Genomic DNA, 13853 nt, shown 5'->3' on the forward strand with positions numbered 1-13853 from the left:
TGCGATAACTACCGGCTGCCTGTACATTATCCCTTACATAACCCCTGGTCGATACAGCCTTACCACTCTGCTAAGGCCACTTAAAATTAATAAATTGTTTTACATGGCCGCCCGCCTCAATTTTTTGGTGCCGCCTCGATTTTTTTTATATTTTATTTTTTTCAAAAAATCCGTTTTTTCCACCTCAAAAACTGTCAGAGATTGTCAATACGCAGAGATCGTCAATACGCACGTACGTCGTTTGAAATCATCTTGTGTTTCTCTCAAACTGGCTGCCGTAAGTGAAAAATCTTGAATGTCAGCCTCTGATTTTTCCACTTTTTATTGTTTGCACTGTTGAGAGTTTAAAATGTTGAGAGACTGAGAGAATAAAGTTTAATTTTCTAGTTTTAGTATATCTCTGTTGCCGTTCGTCTTTTCGCTAAAAATATAAAATCCCCTACTCACCAATATTTTAGAAGTAAGGTGCGGCACCGCTTTCCATTGTGTCGTGTTCCACTGTTACAGGGAACTGTGAACCTAGCCTAAAGCCCCCCATACATTTACAGATGCACTGCCGATTTTTCGGCAGTTCAACGAGTCATCACGCGTCAAACGCCTGAAAAATCATCTGGTGTGTTCTCAGCTCCGTCGGCTCCCCTTCGCTATGCGCTACCCTTGAAACCTTGTTTTCATTGTGTTTGTCTTTAATCTGGCATTATGGTAGAGTGTTGGCTTCCTAGCCAGTAGTTCTGTGGTGAAATGACATGTATGTTGCCTTCCTTTCCTTCAATGGATGTAGAAAATACATTAGCATAGTATATACATACAGAGGAGTCAGAGTCGGAAGATTTAGAAACTTAGGAGTCGGAGTGGGAGCATTTATCTACCGACTCCACAGCCCTGATCCTGAAGCGTCACGGAGTGGTCAAATCACTCCAGTGTTGCCAACTATTTTCAATGGAAAGTAGCTAAAGCCTGCTCGAAAAGTCGCCAAATGTCGCTAGATGACGTCATGCGTATATTTGCATATTACGTCATATTTGCATTCTGCGTGTTTTCCCTAATCCTTCCTCACGTGTCCAATATAAAACTATCAATTATGTTACATATTTTCTGTCAGAAAACATTTATATTATACGTATATATGTTTTTTTATGTGTATATGAGTTTAATAAGTTTAATGAAGTTTATCGTTGTGTATGAGTAAGTAGAATCACGCAGTCAATCAGATGTAGCTCAGTAAACGATCTCAGACGAGTTCAGAAACTGGAATGAACTTAAAGCTCTGTAACAGTGAGTAATATAAGTGCATCAGAAGAAAAAATAAATAAATAAGAAAAAATAAGAAGAAATGGTCAAATTAAATTGTTTTATTTCAAGCAAAGGAGAAGCAGGTAAGTGATTGGTCCGTGGCAACACCGTTTGCACATGCACAGCTCATTCACATCTACAGTATGTCAGCTGCCGTGCGGTCACGGGAATATGCTGCTCCATTCAGCCGGAGCTAGCGCTCACTGATCAGAGCAGACACAGGGAGATGAGTAACTGTACCGGGAAAGCAAGACCTCGCGCTTACAGGACAGTACTGGCGACATTTGGAAAGTTGCTAAGGTTTGTCCAAAAGTCGCTAGATTTGTCGCTAGGTGCTTTTTTGAAAAAAAGTCGTCAAGGGGGTCTGAAAAGTCGCTAAGTTGGCAACACTGATTCACTCGTAGTTTATCTTGTTTTGACTCCCAAATAGTTTATATTATGAACACACATTAGAATTTAATAACTGAAGGCTGAGTTTTAACTTTTTTTTAAACATTTTACGTATATTTTATGTAACATTAATGTTATGACTTGTTACACTGAGGGAATCTGGGTTTTCACTGAGTATGAAGCGATTATCTATTCTTACCCGTTGTTTAAAATCATTTGGCCTATATGGTATGTTTGGTATCTTTTTATTAAATTGATCAATTATAATCATGTTAATTTGTGTATTGAAAGAAGTTTGACAGTAATCAGTGCTTAGTACTGCTGTAAGGTAAACACTGCCAGGTTACAATATTTCAAAATGGTTAACGGTTGAGAATATTCATTCATAATTTAGAAAAGTAATCAAATGTAATTAGTTACATTACTTTCATATAGTAATTGAAATAGTTACTCTATTTAAAATGTTATAGTAGTGTAACTTGTAATTGTAACGAATAACATTTCCAAAGTAATCGTCCCAACACTGGTGGTACTGTACTTCAACATTTAAAGCAGTAGATATCGAAAACACAACATTGAACAAACTAGACGAGGTGATGATTAGTTTTTGCCGGTATTTGCCATTAAGAGTAGCACAGGATGTAGATGTGGAAATAGTTACTTGTGTCTCACCTGTGCAGATGACTTCAGCATCATGTTCATGACCACAGTTATGTTTGCCCCAGCCTTCTGATCTACACTCCTTCAGTGTTGACTCTGATCCAATGCAGGACACCTCATCCATCCAGATGTGTCCTTTTCCAGGCCCGAAGTCACCATAGTGCCGTACCACTGCAGACTCCCCACAGAACAGCTGTCTACACACCACTGTAGCATCAATCTCATCCCAGTCATCACCACACACTGTGCCCCACTGTTGATGATAAAGAATCTCCACTCTCCCAGCACAGGGACTGTCACCATCCACCAGCCTCACACCATCACTGTCTGAAAGCAAAGGAGAATCATTTGTTGTAATGGTTTTGCATTTATTTTAAATAACCTATAAATATTTATATTTAATTAGAAATAATTACTTTCAACTAAGAAATAAATGATATGTCAAACACAAAGGTAACAGAATCACACCTCCACTGCATCCTGTTTTAGGTATTAATTTCATTGTAACCTGACTGCTACCTATGTTTAATGTGTTTAGTCAGGAGGTGGTGTGTGACTCCTAGCTATGTCTGAAAAATTGCTGGTTTGATTCTGTCCCCATCAGATCAATCGCAAAACCATTAGGCTCTTGAGGGGGTGACTAGGGACAATTGGTGAACATGGTCAGTTGTTGAACAAATGTCTCAAAGAAGTGAATATTATCACATTTAAAGTGACTTGGCATTTAATTGTGTTAAAAGTTTGTTCAGCAACTGATCTAGGCTTGAATGTTATTAAAGTAATATGATATACCGTGGTACTTTAAGTATATTTGTTTTTGAGCATTTATCAGCAAAATTTATTATAGGGGACCCCAGTGGACTGCTTAGCTGTTGAAAAGATCAGGGGCTAAGTCAAGTTTACCTGGGGCTTGACTTTTTGTTTTTGAAGGAAGATTAGCATTGGGGCTAAAATAGAATACCCGAGGCCCGGCTTAAAATACTCGGGGCTATAGCCCCAAGTGATCGGACCTAACGACGCCCATGAGGGACACCCTTGTGGCCAAATTTTATTGGCAAGATTTCGAAATACCAGAAGATCGTTGCATTTGAAAATACTATTGAAATACAGTATAATGTCTGGACAGTATAACATTATGAAAAATTAGATACTAACCAAGCCTAAACTGACCCTGTTTGTCAATTGTCCCCTAATCTCACCTGAAACATTAGTGCTCCGAGGGAAGCTGAACACTGACTGACTGCCTTACTGGAGACCAAGGGTTGTGACGCATAAGAATCAGAATTTCGGACACAGGGATTAATAAAGTACAAAAATAACAATTATTAAAAAACATTGCCTAGCGAGCCGGACATTTTGTCTGGACACTAGGCCAGTCATTGCCTGTCGGTATACTGAGTTGTGTGGCATTAACCTGCATGCTTATCTTCATGTTTCCTTTCCAAATAATGATAGGAATTGAAAGTCATGCCATATGCATCCCTCAGTCTGCTTCTTTTTGCTGAATGTCTTGTGCAGAAACTCATGGTTTATGTTACAAGCAGGATAACTGCTGACTTGGCGCACATGATGGCGGAATGTTTGAAAAATACTGAAGTTAATATAAGAAATCAGAGACGCTAAAACTCCATACACTGCACTGGACTCAATAACGAGTCTGAACTCCAGTGACATAACTCTGGAAGCATCTCGTATTAAGCAGAAAAGCAAAATATAAGCAGGTGTCAAGAATAAAGATTAAACCTTTAGTATGTAACATTTTTGAAGCTGGGTACCACAAATCACAGAATGATATACTTGTGATAAATTAATTGTTCCTTTAAATCAGTTAAATCACTCATTTACCATCACAGGTGATTTCAGCCACTTTCTCATCATGGCACACATTCCCTCCCCAGGGAGCAGACGGACACTGCCACACAGAGGAGTCATGGGGGCGACACTGGAGCTCGTCAAGCCAGTGTGGGGCCCCTTCCAGCCGAGACCTAGTTTTAGAAACAATGCCACTCTTTCCACAGCTGAGATGCTGACATATGAGACTAGCTGTGCTTGTATCCATGTTACTGAAGCAAACATTTCCCCAAGTGTTATTGTAGAAAACCTCCAGCTGTCCAGAGCAGCCTCCTGCCAGTCGGATATCATTAAAATCTACAAGAAAAAAGGGAGATCAAAATAAAAATATATGCAATAATTATTTTCAGGTTTAATACAAGTTCAGGGACACAGTGAGCCCTAATCCTATCCCAGCAAACACAGTGCAGGGGACACCCTGGACTGGATGACAGTATATTACAGGGCAAGCACTCATTATAGGCAATTTGCAAACATCAATTCACCTAAACATCCATTTGTTTACAAAGGGATGAATCCAGAATGCCTAGAAGACACCAACATGAGCAAAGGGTGACCATGCAAACTGCAGGTACAGAGGCAGCAGCCAAACCGGCAAACCCGTAAATGTGTCATACAGCTGACAAGTGGCTCACCACAGGACACCCAGTTAAATTATTTAAATTTAAAGTAACCTGATAAATTCAATAGTGGACATCACACAGCCTCACCTGAACACACAACTCCCACATCCTCTTTATGGACACAGTCATTCTGTCCCCATTGTACTGGACAGTCCCACAGAGATGTCTCATTCCCCTCACAGTCCACCTCATCCAGCCAGATGGGTCCAGTTCCTGCTCCAAAGAAGGTGGGCACTGGGTCACTGAGAGCCGTCCCACACTGGAGCTGCCTGCACACCACCTGAGCATCCTTCAGGTCCCAGGAGTCTCCACACACTGTCCCCCAGGAGCCCTGGTGGAGCACCTCCAGCCTCCCTGCACAGCCCCCAGCATCACCCACCAGCCTGAGGGATCTGTGCTCTTCAGAGGATGAAGAAAGGAGGGAGGATATGAATAAAGTTAAAAAGAATTGAGGCCACATGAGCAATAGGATGATAATTTTACTTGTATATCTGTAACATGTATAACTGAAAATGCAGAGCACTCACTGGAGCACACTATGGACACTTGTGCACTGGAGCTGCAGTTGACTCTGTGTGGATCACTGCAGTTCACCAGGTGAGACTCACTCCCAGAGCACTGATACCCTGTCAGACACACATCACTATCCCCTGTCCCAGACAGGGAGGAGCTGTACAGCCTCACTGCAGAGCCACAGCCCAGCTGCCTGCAGACCACAGAGGCCTCCCTGATGTTCCAGGACTCCATGAGAACTCTGCTCCAGGTCTGCTGATAGTAAACCTCCACTTGACCCTCACAGCCACTCTCTCCAGACAGTCGTACGGTTCCATCCAGAGCCGAGAGAGATTTAGATCCTGCAGAAACATCACTAAAGTTCAATAGGTGATGTGATTAATAACAGACTATATCAACTTCCCATGATAATCTATGAACATGTCTCCTCTATACCTCTGATGTAATAATAAATCTATCAGTCCTCACCCTGACAGATGAGTCCTGCATCCCGTCCATGAGAGCATGCAGCTCGACTCCATGAGGACACAGCACACTGGGAGAGGTGTGTCTCATTCCCCTGGCACTCAAACACATCAGCCCAGATGCGGCCCCTCCCCTCTCCAAACCAGGCCTGTCCTGGCACTGCCACAGCGCTCCCACACCGCAGCTGCCGACAGAGGACACTGGCTGCTCTCATATCCCAGGATGCATCACACACTGGCCCCCACTCACTGAGGTACTGCAGCTCCACCCTCCCGGAGCAGGAGTCCGGGCCGCCCACCAGCCTGGAGTCTCTGTACCCTGCAAACAGCACGGGGGGGTTTGCATCTGTATTTTAACTACAACATTATAAAAAACAAGGTTAAAATACCCATATACCAGTGTTCCATAATCATCTATTTAGTTCACGAGTCATAGTGAGTGTAAATCACAGACAGTGCATGGAATGAGGCAGGGGATCATCTTTTTCGAGATGCATTATGAAGTACATAAATAAGTAGTCTGCAAAACATGGGTATTTTAAAGACACCAGGAAGATAAAAATGTTTTGAATAACACTGAAAATATTTTATTTCAGTACATGTCTTTTCCAATATCTCGTATTTATCACACCAAGAAGGTCCTGGGTTTGATCCCTGGGTCACCCAGGGTGCCTTTTGGTGTGGAGTTTGCATGTTCTCCCTGTCCACGCGTGGGTTTCCTCTGGGTGCTCCAGTTTCCTCCCACAGTCCAAAGACATGCAGATTAGGTCGACTGGCTACTCTAAATTGCCCATAGGTGTGACTGTGAGTGTGTGGCTGTTTGTCTGTTTTGGCCCTGTGGTGGACTGGCGGCCTGCCCAGGGTGAACCCCGCCTCTCGCCCGATGATGCTGGGATTGGCTCCAGCTTCCCTGCGACCCAGATAGATAATGGATGGATGCTAAATATGACAATGTACCTCAATACACAAGGCAGTGTTATCTACAGAAGGTAGTAAAGTTCTGTCCCTCACTCAATAGTTAAAATGTTCAGTAGCACATGCTATGTTCTATAACTATTAGTAATGTTGCTCTTACCAGAACACACCAGTCCTGCTGCATTTTCTTGTGAGCAGCTCTGCTTCTTCGTAGGTGATTTTGGGCAGAAGTAAATATGTGATTCATTCCCTCTACACTGGATCTCCTCTGCCCACATATTTCTGCCCCCCTTACCAAACGCAGCCCCCCCCAGAACCTCCACTGGGATCCCACAGCCCAGCTGCCGACACACAACCTCTGCGTCCTGCAGGTCAAAGGCAGCATCACACACTGTGCCCCAGGTAATTCCATGCCGCATCTCCACTCTCCCAGAGCACAGGTGTGGACCTTGTGCCAGTCTGACCTCACGGTGATCTGTGAAGTTTGCAAAAGGAAAAAGAGGCATTATTTATTTAATAGTTTAATTCCAATGTGTATTTAAATGACAGAAGTATCATGTTACTATGGTAGATATTACTTCATGGTTGAGATTCTCCATGATGTTCTGCAGATCTGACAGATGTTAACTGTCTGTGTCCTACCTGAGCAGATGACTCCAGCATCATGGAGATCATGAGTACATTTATGAACTCCCCATCCTTCGTGTGTACAGTCCTTCAGCGTCGACTCTGACCCCTTACAAGACACATTATACATCCATATTTTCCCTATTCCTGCTGCAAAATGACCTCCATATTGTACTTCTGCTGCTTCTCCACATAGCATCTCTCTACACACCACTGCAACATCCTCCAAGTCCCAGTTACGATGACACACTGTGCCCCACTCTCCTTCATGAAGAACCTCCACTCTCCCAGCACAGGGACCAGTGCCATCCACCAGCCTCACGTTACCCCTACCTGGAAACACAGGAGAGTTACTATTAAGTCATTGATTATCATGTTTGGTAATTTTACTGAAGGTATTATGATGTGATATATATTACCAAGAGGAATAAAGATAAGCAGATGATCTTACAATGTTGCAGAAAACTAATGTAAGATGTTTTATAAACAGCTATTAAGAAGCTATTAAGGATTTGTGTTAGAGCCTCTTAGGGTCTGTATGTGAAACAGGACCATGTATGACAGCGTGAAACATTTGCTTTTCCTTTTGAAGGTCAAAGGGGCAGGGAAAAGGTCAGCATGTATCAAACTCTTCATGTATCTTTTATAATCACTTATCCAGTACAGGGTGACGATGAGCCCAGAGTCCATGAAGTTCAGGGCACAACAGCAGGGACACCACTGCAAGACACACTGTCTTCTCCACAATCACACACTGGGGGCTGTTTAGAGGAACCAGTTCAGGTAACTTTGACTGAGGCACTCAGAGGGACCACTTACAGACACGGGGAGAGCTTGTGACACACAGGAGAATAGGAAAAGGAAGACAGTGTAGACGTTTAGGGGCTGGATAGAGAATCAGGTGTATCTATGGTGAATGCAGGCCCATCCATCCATCCATTATCTACCGCTTGTCCGGGGTTCGGGTCGCGGGGGCAGCAGCTTCAGGAGAGGCACCCAGACCTCCCTCTCCCCAGCTACTTCCACCAGCATCTCGGGGGGGGACACCGAGGCGTTCCCAGGCCAGCCGAGAGATATAATCCCTCCAGCGAGTCCTGGGCCTGCCCCGGGGCCTCCTCCCTGTAGGACATGCACGGAAAACCTCTCCGGCTAGCCACCCAGGAGGCATCCGTACCAGATGTCCAAACCACCTCAACTGGCTCCTTTTGACGTGAAGAAGCAGCGGTTCTACTCTGAGGCCCTCCCGGATATTCAAACTTCTCACCCTATCCCTAAGGGAGAGCCCAGACACCCTGCGGAGAAACCTCATTTCGGCCGCTTGTATTCGCGATCTCGTTCTTTCGGTCATTACCCATAGCTCATGACCATAGGTGAGGGTAGGGACAAAGATGGACCAATAGATCGAGAGCTTTACTTTTTGGCTCAGTTCTTTCTTAGCCACGACGGACCGGTTAAGCGCCTACAAAACTGTAGACGCCGCTCCGATTCATCTATCCAGCTCCCAATCTCGCCTACCCTCACTCGTGAACAAGACCCCGAGATACTTAAACTCCTCCACTTGAGGCAGTACGTCTTCCCCAACCCGAAGTGGGCAAACCACCCGTTTCCGGCTGAGAACCATGGTCTCGGACTTGGAGGTGCTAATCCTCATCCCTGCTGCTTCGCACTCGGCAGCGAACCGCCCCAGTGCATGCTGGAGATCCCCAGCAGATGAAGCCAACAGGACGACATTGTCTGCAAAAAGCAACGAGGCAATCCTGAGGCCACCAAACTGGACACCCTCAACACCCTGGCTGCGCCTAGAAATCCTGTCTATAAAAATTATAAACAGGACCGATGACAAAGGGCAGCCCTGGCGGAGCCCAACACGCACCGGGAACACGTCCGACTTATTACCGGCAATGCGGACCAAGCTTCTGCTCCGTTCGTACAGGGACCGGATCGCCCACAACAGCGGACCCCGGACCCCATACTCTCGAAGCACCTCCCACAGAGCACCTCGGGGAACCCGGTCGTAAGCCTTTTCCAAATCCACAAAACACATGTAGACTGGATAGGCAAACTCCCAGGCCCCTTCCAGTACCCTTGCTGGTCCAGTGTTCCACGACCAGGACGAAAACCGCATTGTTCCTCCTGAATCCGAGATTCGACTATCGATCTCACCCTCCTCTCCAGTACCCCGGAATAGACTTTCCCAGGGACGCTGAGAAGTGTGATCCCCCTGTAGTTGGAACACACCCTCCGGTCCCCTTTCTTAAATAAGGGGACCACCACCCCGGTCTGCCAATCCAGCGGCACCGTCCCTGACCTCCACGCACTGTTGAGAAGGCGTGTCAGCCACGACAGCCCCACAACATCTAGAGCCTTCAGGTACTCCGGACGGATCTCATCCACCCCCAGGGCCCGGCCACCACGGAGCTCTTTAACCACCCTGGCCACCTCAGCCCCAGTGATGTGCAAGCCCCCCCCCAGCACCCTCGGGCTCTGTGCCCTCAGATGTCTCAAAGGCAGTGTGCGTAGATGTATCTGAGGCAGGGTTGAGGAGGTCCTCAAAGTATTCCTTCCACCTCCGGGTGATGTCCCCAGTTGAGGTCAACAGCACCCCCCCCCCCCACTATAAATAGTAGGAACCAGGAGCTGCTTCCCCCTCCTGAAACTCCGTATGGTTTGCCAGAACCTTTTTGATGCCGACCGAAAGTCACTTTCCATGGCCTCACCGAACTCCTCCCACGCCCGGGTTTTTGCTTCTGCGACCGCCTGAGCCGCATTCCGCCTGGCCCGCCGGTACCCGTCAGCTGCCTCCGGAGACCCCCGGGCTAATAGTTCCCGGTAAGCCTCCTTCTTCAGCTTCACGGCCCCCCTCACCTCTGGTGTCCACCATCGGGTACGGGGGTTACCGCCACGACTGGCACCGACCACCCTGCAGCCACAGCTCCTCCTTGGATTGCCACCTTATCGTGGTGGAGGGGTTTGCGTGCCTCCGTGAACCTGGGGGCTATGTTGTCGGGGGCAATAGCCCCTGGTAGGGTCTCCCAAGGCAAAAAGGTCCCAGGGGAGGGGCCAGACAAAGAGGTCAGGGGTTCGGTGCTTTGTGGATCGGGTGGCGGCCAAGGGAGGCCCTGGCGGTCTGATCCTCGGCTGGGAATGCAGGCCTTCAACTTTAAATTTTACTGTTGGTTATTTAGCAGATTATATATATATTATTTATTTCTCTTTCAGTGAAAAAACCCAAGTGGTCCTCTGAGCGGGAGACCTAGCGACGGCCCCGGGTTTCTCCAGTTTGAGATCCCTGTTCCAGAAGCTTCCCTAACTAACACGTTTAATCTCTCCTTTCTATTAAATACAGCCTTTCTCCAAATATATTTTTAATTCCTGATCTCTGTTATCCACAATATCAATAAATCTTAAACGTGAATGTATTTATACTATAATATTTTTATTTCTTATTTTACGAAAGATTTACTGCCCTTCAGGACCAGGAGCACAGAGCCGTAGTGAATTTAGAATATAATGAATTTTCTAATCGCACAAGACAAGGTCTAGCTAATGTCCATGGGAATGGTTTGAATACTATTACAGGCCACATATTTTTATATTCTGCTCACAAAAAAACCTGTATTTTAAATTTATACACAATTTATTGTGCACACCAAGAACTGCAGTCAGATACGTCACTCTTCTGACATTTGTAGCGTTACTCCTACTGTGCATGCGATTTCATAAGAAGAAACAGTTTAAAGTTTTTTTTTTTTTTTTTTTAATATTTATAATTAAAAGAACAGTTTAAAGTTTTTTTTTTAATAGAATGTTTATATTTAACATTAAATTTAATTTTTGAATACAAAAGAGGGAAACTTGCTAAACATAAATTTGCAACTAAATATAATACAATATAAGTTAAGCGCATTTTGCAGTTTGGGAATATGAATATTTTTTGGGCCAGATTCTTACTGGATCTGAAAAAAGAAAGCAAGCGTATTCTCAACTGCCCTCTACATCAGGTGGAGCAGGACAAATTAATGAATTTATATTTTAATGATATGGTTTTATTTGTTTATTATTTTGTTTATTATATAGTCTGTATTTTTAAATACCAGCAAATTATTTGCTAGCGAAAAGCTGAGCCGTGAAAAAGCCTGAAACTTACTAAATTCAGCAGCAAGAACAAAAATTCTTTCCAGTCTTACTATAATTCCTGCCAGGCAAATTGAACTGATTGAACTTTTTTACTCTACTGTCAGTTATAAAAGCATAATAGTCAGAAATCTTTTAATAATATGCCAAAAATCTTAAGTATCTTAAGTAAAAAAAGTTTGCAAATAACTTTAAGCATTTCTGTTTTCAAATAGATTGCAGGTAATTTTTACCCTGAATATCCAAAGCAAAAAGATTCTACTACTTTGCCCTGATTATGACATATGTTAATTACAAAGTATAATTTCCGTTTTTACATAAAATGTCATTTTAGTAAAAAAAAAAAAAAAAAAAAAAAAAACATAATTTAACAAGCATGAAACCAATTCTGTATAACACTGCACAATTTGATTACTTTTTTGTATTGTACTTTGGAAGGATTATTCTATCTATGACTTGACTTGAATTGTGCTACGCACTTTCAGGATCTGACCCCCTGACCAAGTGCACCACAGGAGCAAAGGTAGAGATCAGTACTTACTGGCTGTGGTGAGCAGGACCAGGAAGGGGAGAGAGAGGCTGACCAGGGACACCTCCATCTTCATTATGTCACACTGACAGTCCTCAAACCTCAGACCTCGACCCTCTTCTTTGAGCTTTCACGGTAAGGGAGCGAATTTGTATTTAACCCCCCAGGGAGACCACACCCCCATCCACCAATCACACTCAGCATTGCCTTATGAGAGGGACTACAGGAACTCATCAAACGGTACAATAACAAATCAGAAGACGTTGTGATCATGTTCTCCATATATACACAGGGTGTCTGCAGGGACTCCTTCCGGCATAAGATACATGTTCAGTATATGACTGACTGGGGCGTAAAATGAAATCGAAACACTTAGGTCTATCTGAAGCTGTACTGGGACATTTTAGAATAAAACACTTGTGAACAGGACAGTGTTGCATCCCTGAACATCTGTAACTGTCACCAGCCCCAGATGCAGAGGTGAGGAAGAGGTTCCAGGTTCCTCCAATCACTCCAAGTATCTAGCAGACCACAGTTTCCCAAACATGCAACAGTAATTTTCTTTTTATTCTTTTCTTAGAACTGGAATCCCACATATAATGAGAGCATATTTCTCTAAATTTTACAGTAATAAGTGGAGCTAGCAAGCCCTGACTGCCACATAGAATTAACAAATATACACTCACCTAAAGGATTATTAGGAACACCTGTTCAATTTCTCATTAATGCAATTATCTAATCAACCAATCACATGGCAGTTGCTTCAATGCATTTAGGGGTGTGGTCCTGGTCAAGACAATCTCCTGAACCCCAAACTGAATGTCAGAATGGGAAAGAAAAGTGATTTAAGCAATTTTGAGCGTGGCATGGTTGTTGGTGCCAGACGGGCCGGTCTGAGTATTTCACAATCTGCTCAGTTACTGGGATTTTCACGCACAACCATTTCTAGGGTTTACAAAGAATGGTGTGCAAAGGGAAAAACATCCAGTATGCAGCAGTCCTGTGGGCAAAAATGCTTTGTAGAGGTCAGAGGAGAATGGGCCGAATGATTCAAGCTGATAGAAGAGCAACTTTGACTGAAATAACCACTCGTTACAACCGAGGTATGCAGCAAAGCATTTGTGAAGTCACAACACGCACAACCTTGAGGCGGATGGGCTACAACAGCAGAAGACCCCACCGGGTACCACTCATCTCCACTACAAATAGGAAAAAGAGGCTACAATTTGCACGAGCTCACCAAAATTGGACAGTTGAAGATTGGAAAAATGTTGCCTGGTCTGATGAGTCTCGATTTCTGTTGAGACATTCAAATGGTAGAGTCAGAATTTGGCGTAAACAGAATGAGAACATGGATCCATCATGCCTTGTTACCACTGTGCAGGCTGGTGGTGGTGGTGTAATGGTGTGGGGGATGTTTTCTTGGCACACTTTAGGCCCCTTAGTGCCAATTGGGCATCGTTTAAATGCCACGGCCTACCTGAGCATTGTTTCTGACCATGTCCATCCCTTTATGACCACCATGTACCCATCCTCTGATGGCTACTTCCAGCAGGATAATGCACCATGTCACAAAGCTCGAATCATTTCAAATTGGTTTCTTGAACATGACAATGAGTTCACTGTACTAAAATGGCCCCCACAGTCACCAGATCTCAACCCAATAGAGCATCTTTGGGATGGAATGGGAGCTTCGTGCATCCCACAAATCTCCATCAACTGCAAGATGCTATCCTATCAATATGGGCCAACATTTCTAAAGAATGCTTTCAGCACCTTGTTGAATCAATGCCACGTAGAATTAAGGCAGTTCTGAAGGCGAAAGGGGGTCAAACACCGTATTAGTATGGTGTT

The 13853-nt window shown here is 44.3% G+C and overlaps 1 protein-coding gene across 1 annotated transcript in view; it reads right to left on the reverse strand.

Annotated features, from left to right (window-relative positions):
• The window catches only part of LOC111844365 (scavenger receptor cysteine-rich domain-containing protein DMBT1-like), a 47995-nt gene extending 35722 nt beyond the window's left edge, over window positions 1-12273 (reverse strand). The window contains exons 1-8 of the mRNA XM_072710348.1: window positions 12012-12273; window positions 7352-7669; window positions 6870-7184; window positions 5799-6113; window positions 5345-5671; window positions 4905-5216; window positions 4189-4491; window positions 2356-2670 (exon numbers count right to left, since the gene is read on the reverse strand). Of these exons, the coding sequence (XP_072566449.1) occupies window positions 2356-2670; window positions 4189-4491; window positions 4905-5216; window positions 5345-5671; window positions 5799-6113; window positions 6870-7184; window positions 7352-7669; window positions 12012-12075 (2269 nt within the window). The 5' untranslated portion in view covers window positions 12076-12273. The remainder of the gene's footprint in view (window positions 1-2355; window positions 2671-4188; window positions 4492-4904; window positions 5217-5344; window positions 5672-5798; window positions 6114-6869; window positions 7185-7351; window positions 7670-12011) is intronic.
• Window positions 12274-13853: the final 1580 nt, after the last annotated feature.

This window comes from Paramormyrops kingsleyae, chromosome 3 (genome assembly GCF_048594095.1).
Source record: "Paramormyrops kingsleyae isolate MSU_618 chromosome 3, PKINGS_0.4, whole genome shotgun sequence".
Classification (NCBI taxonomy): Eukaryota; Metazoa; Chordata; class Actinopteri; order Osteoglossiformes; family Mormyridae; genus Paramormyrops; species Paramormyrops kingsleyae.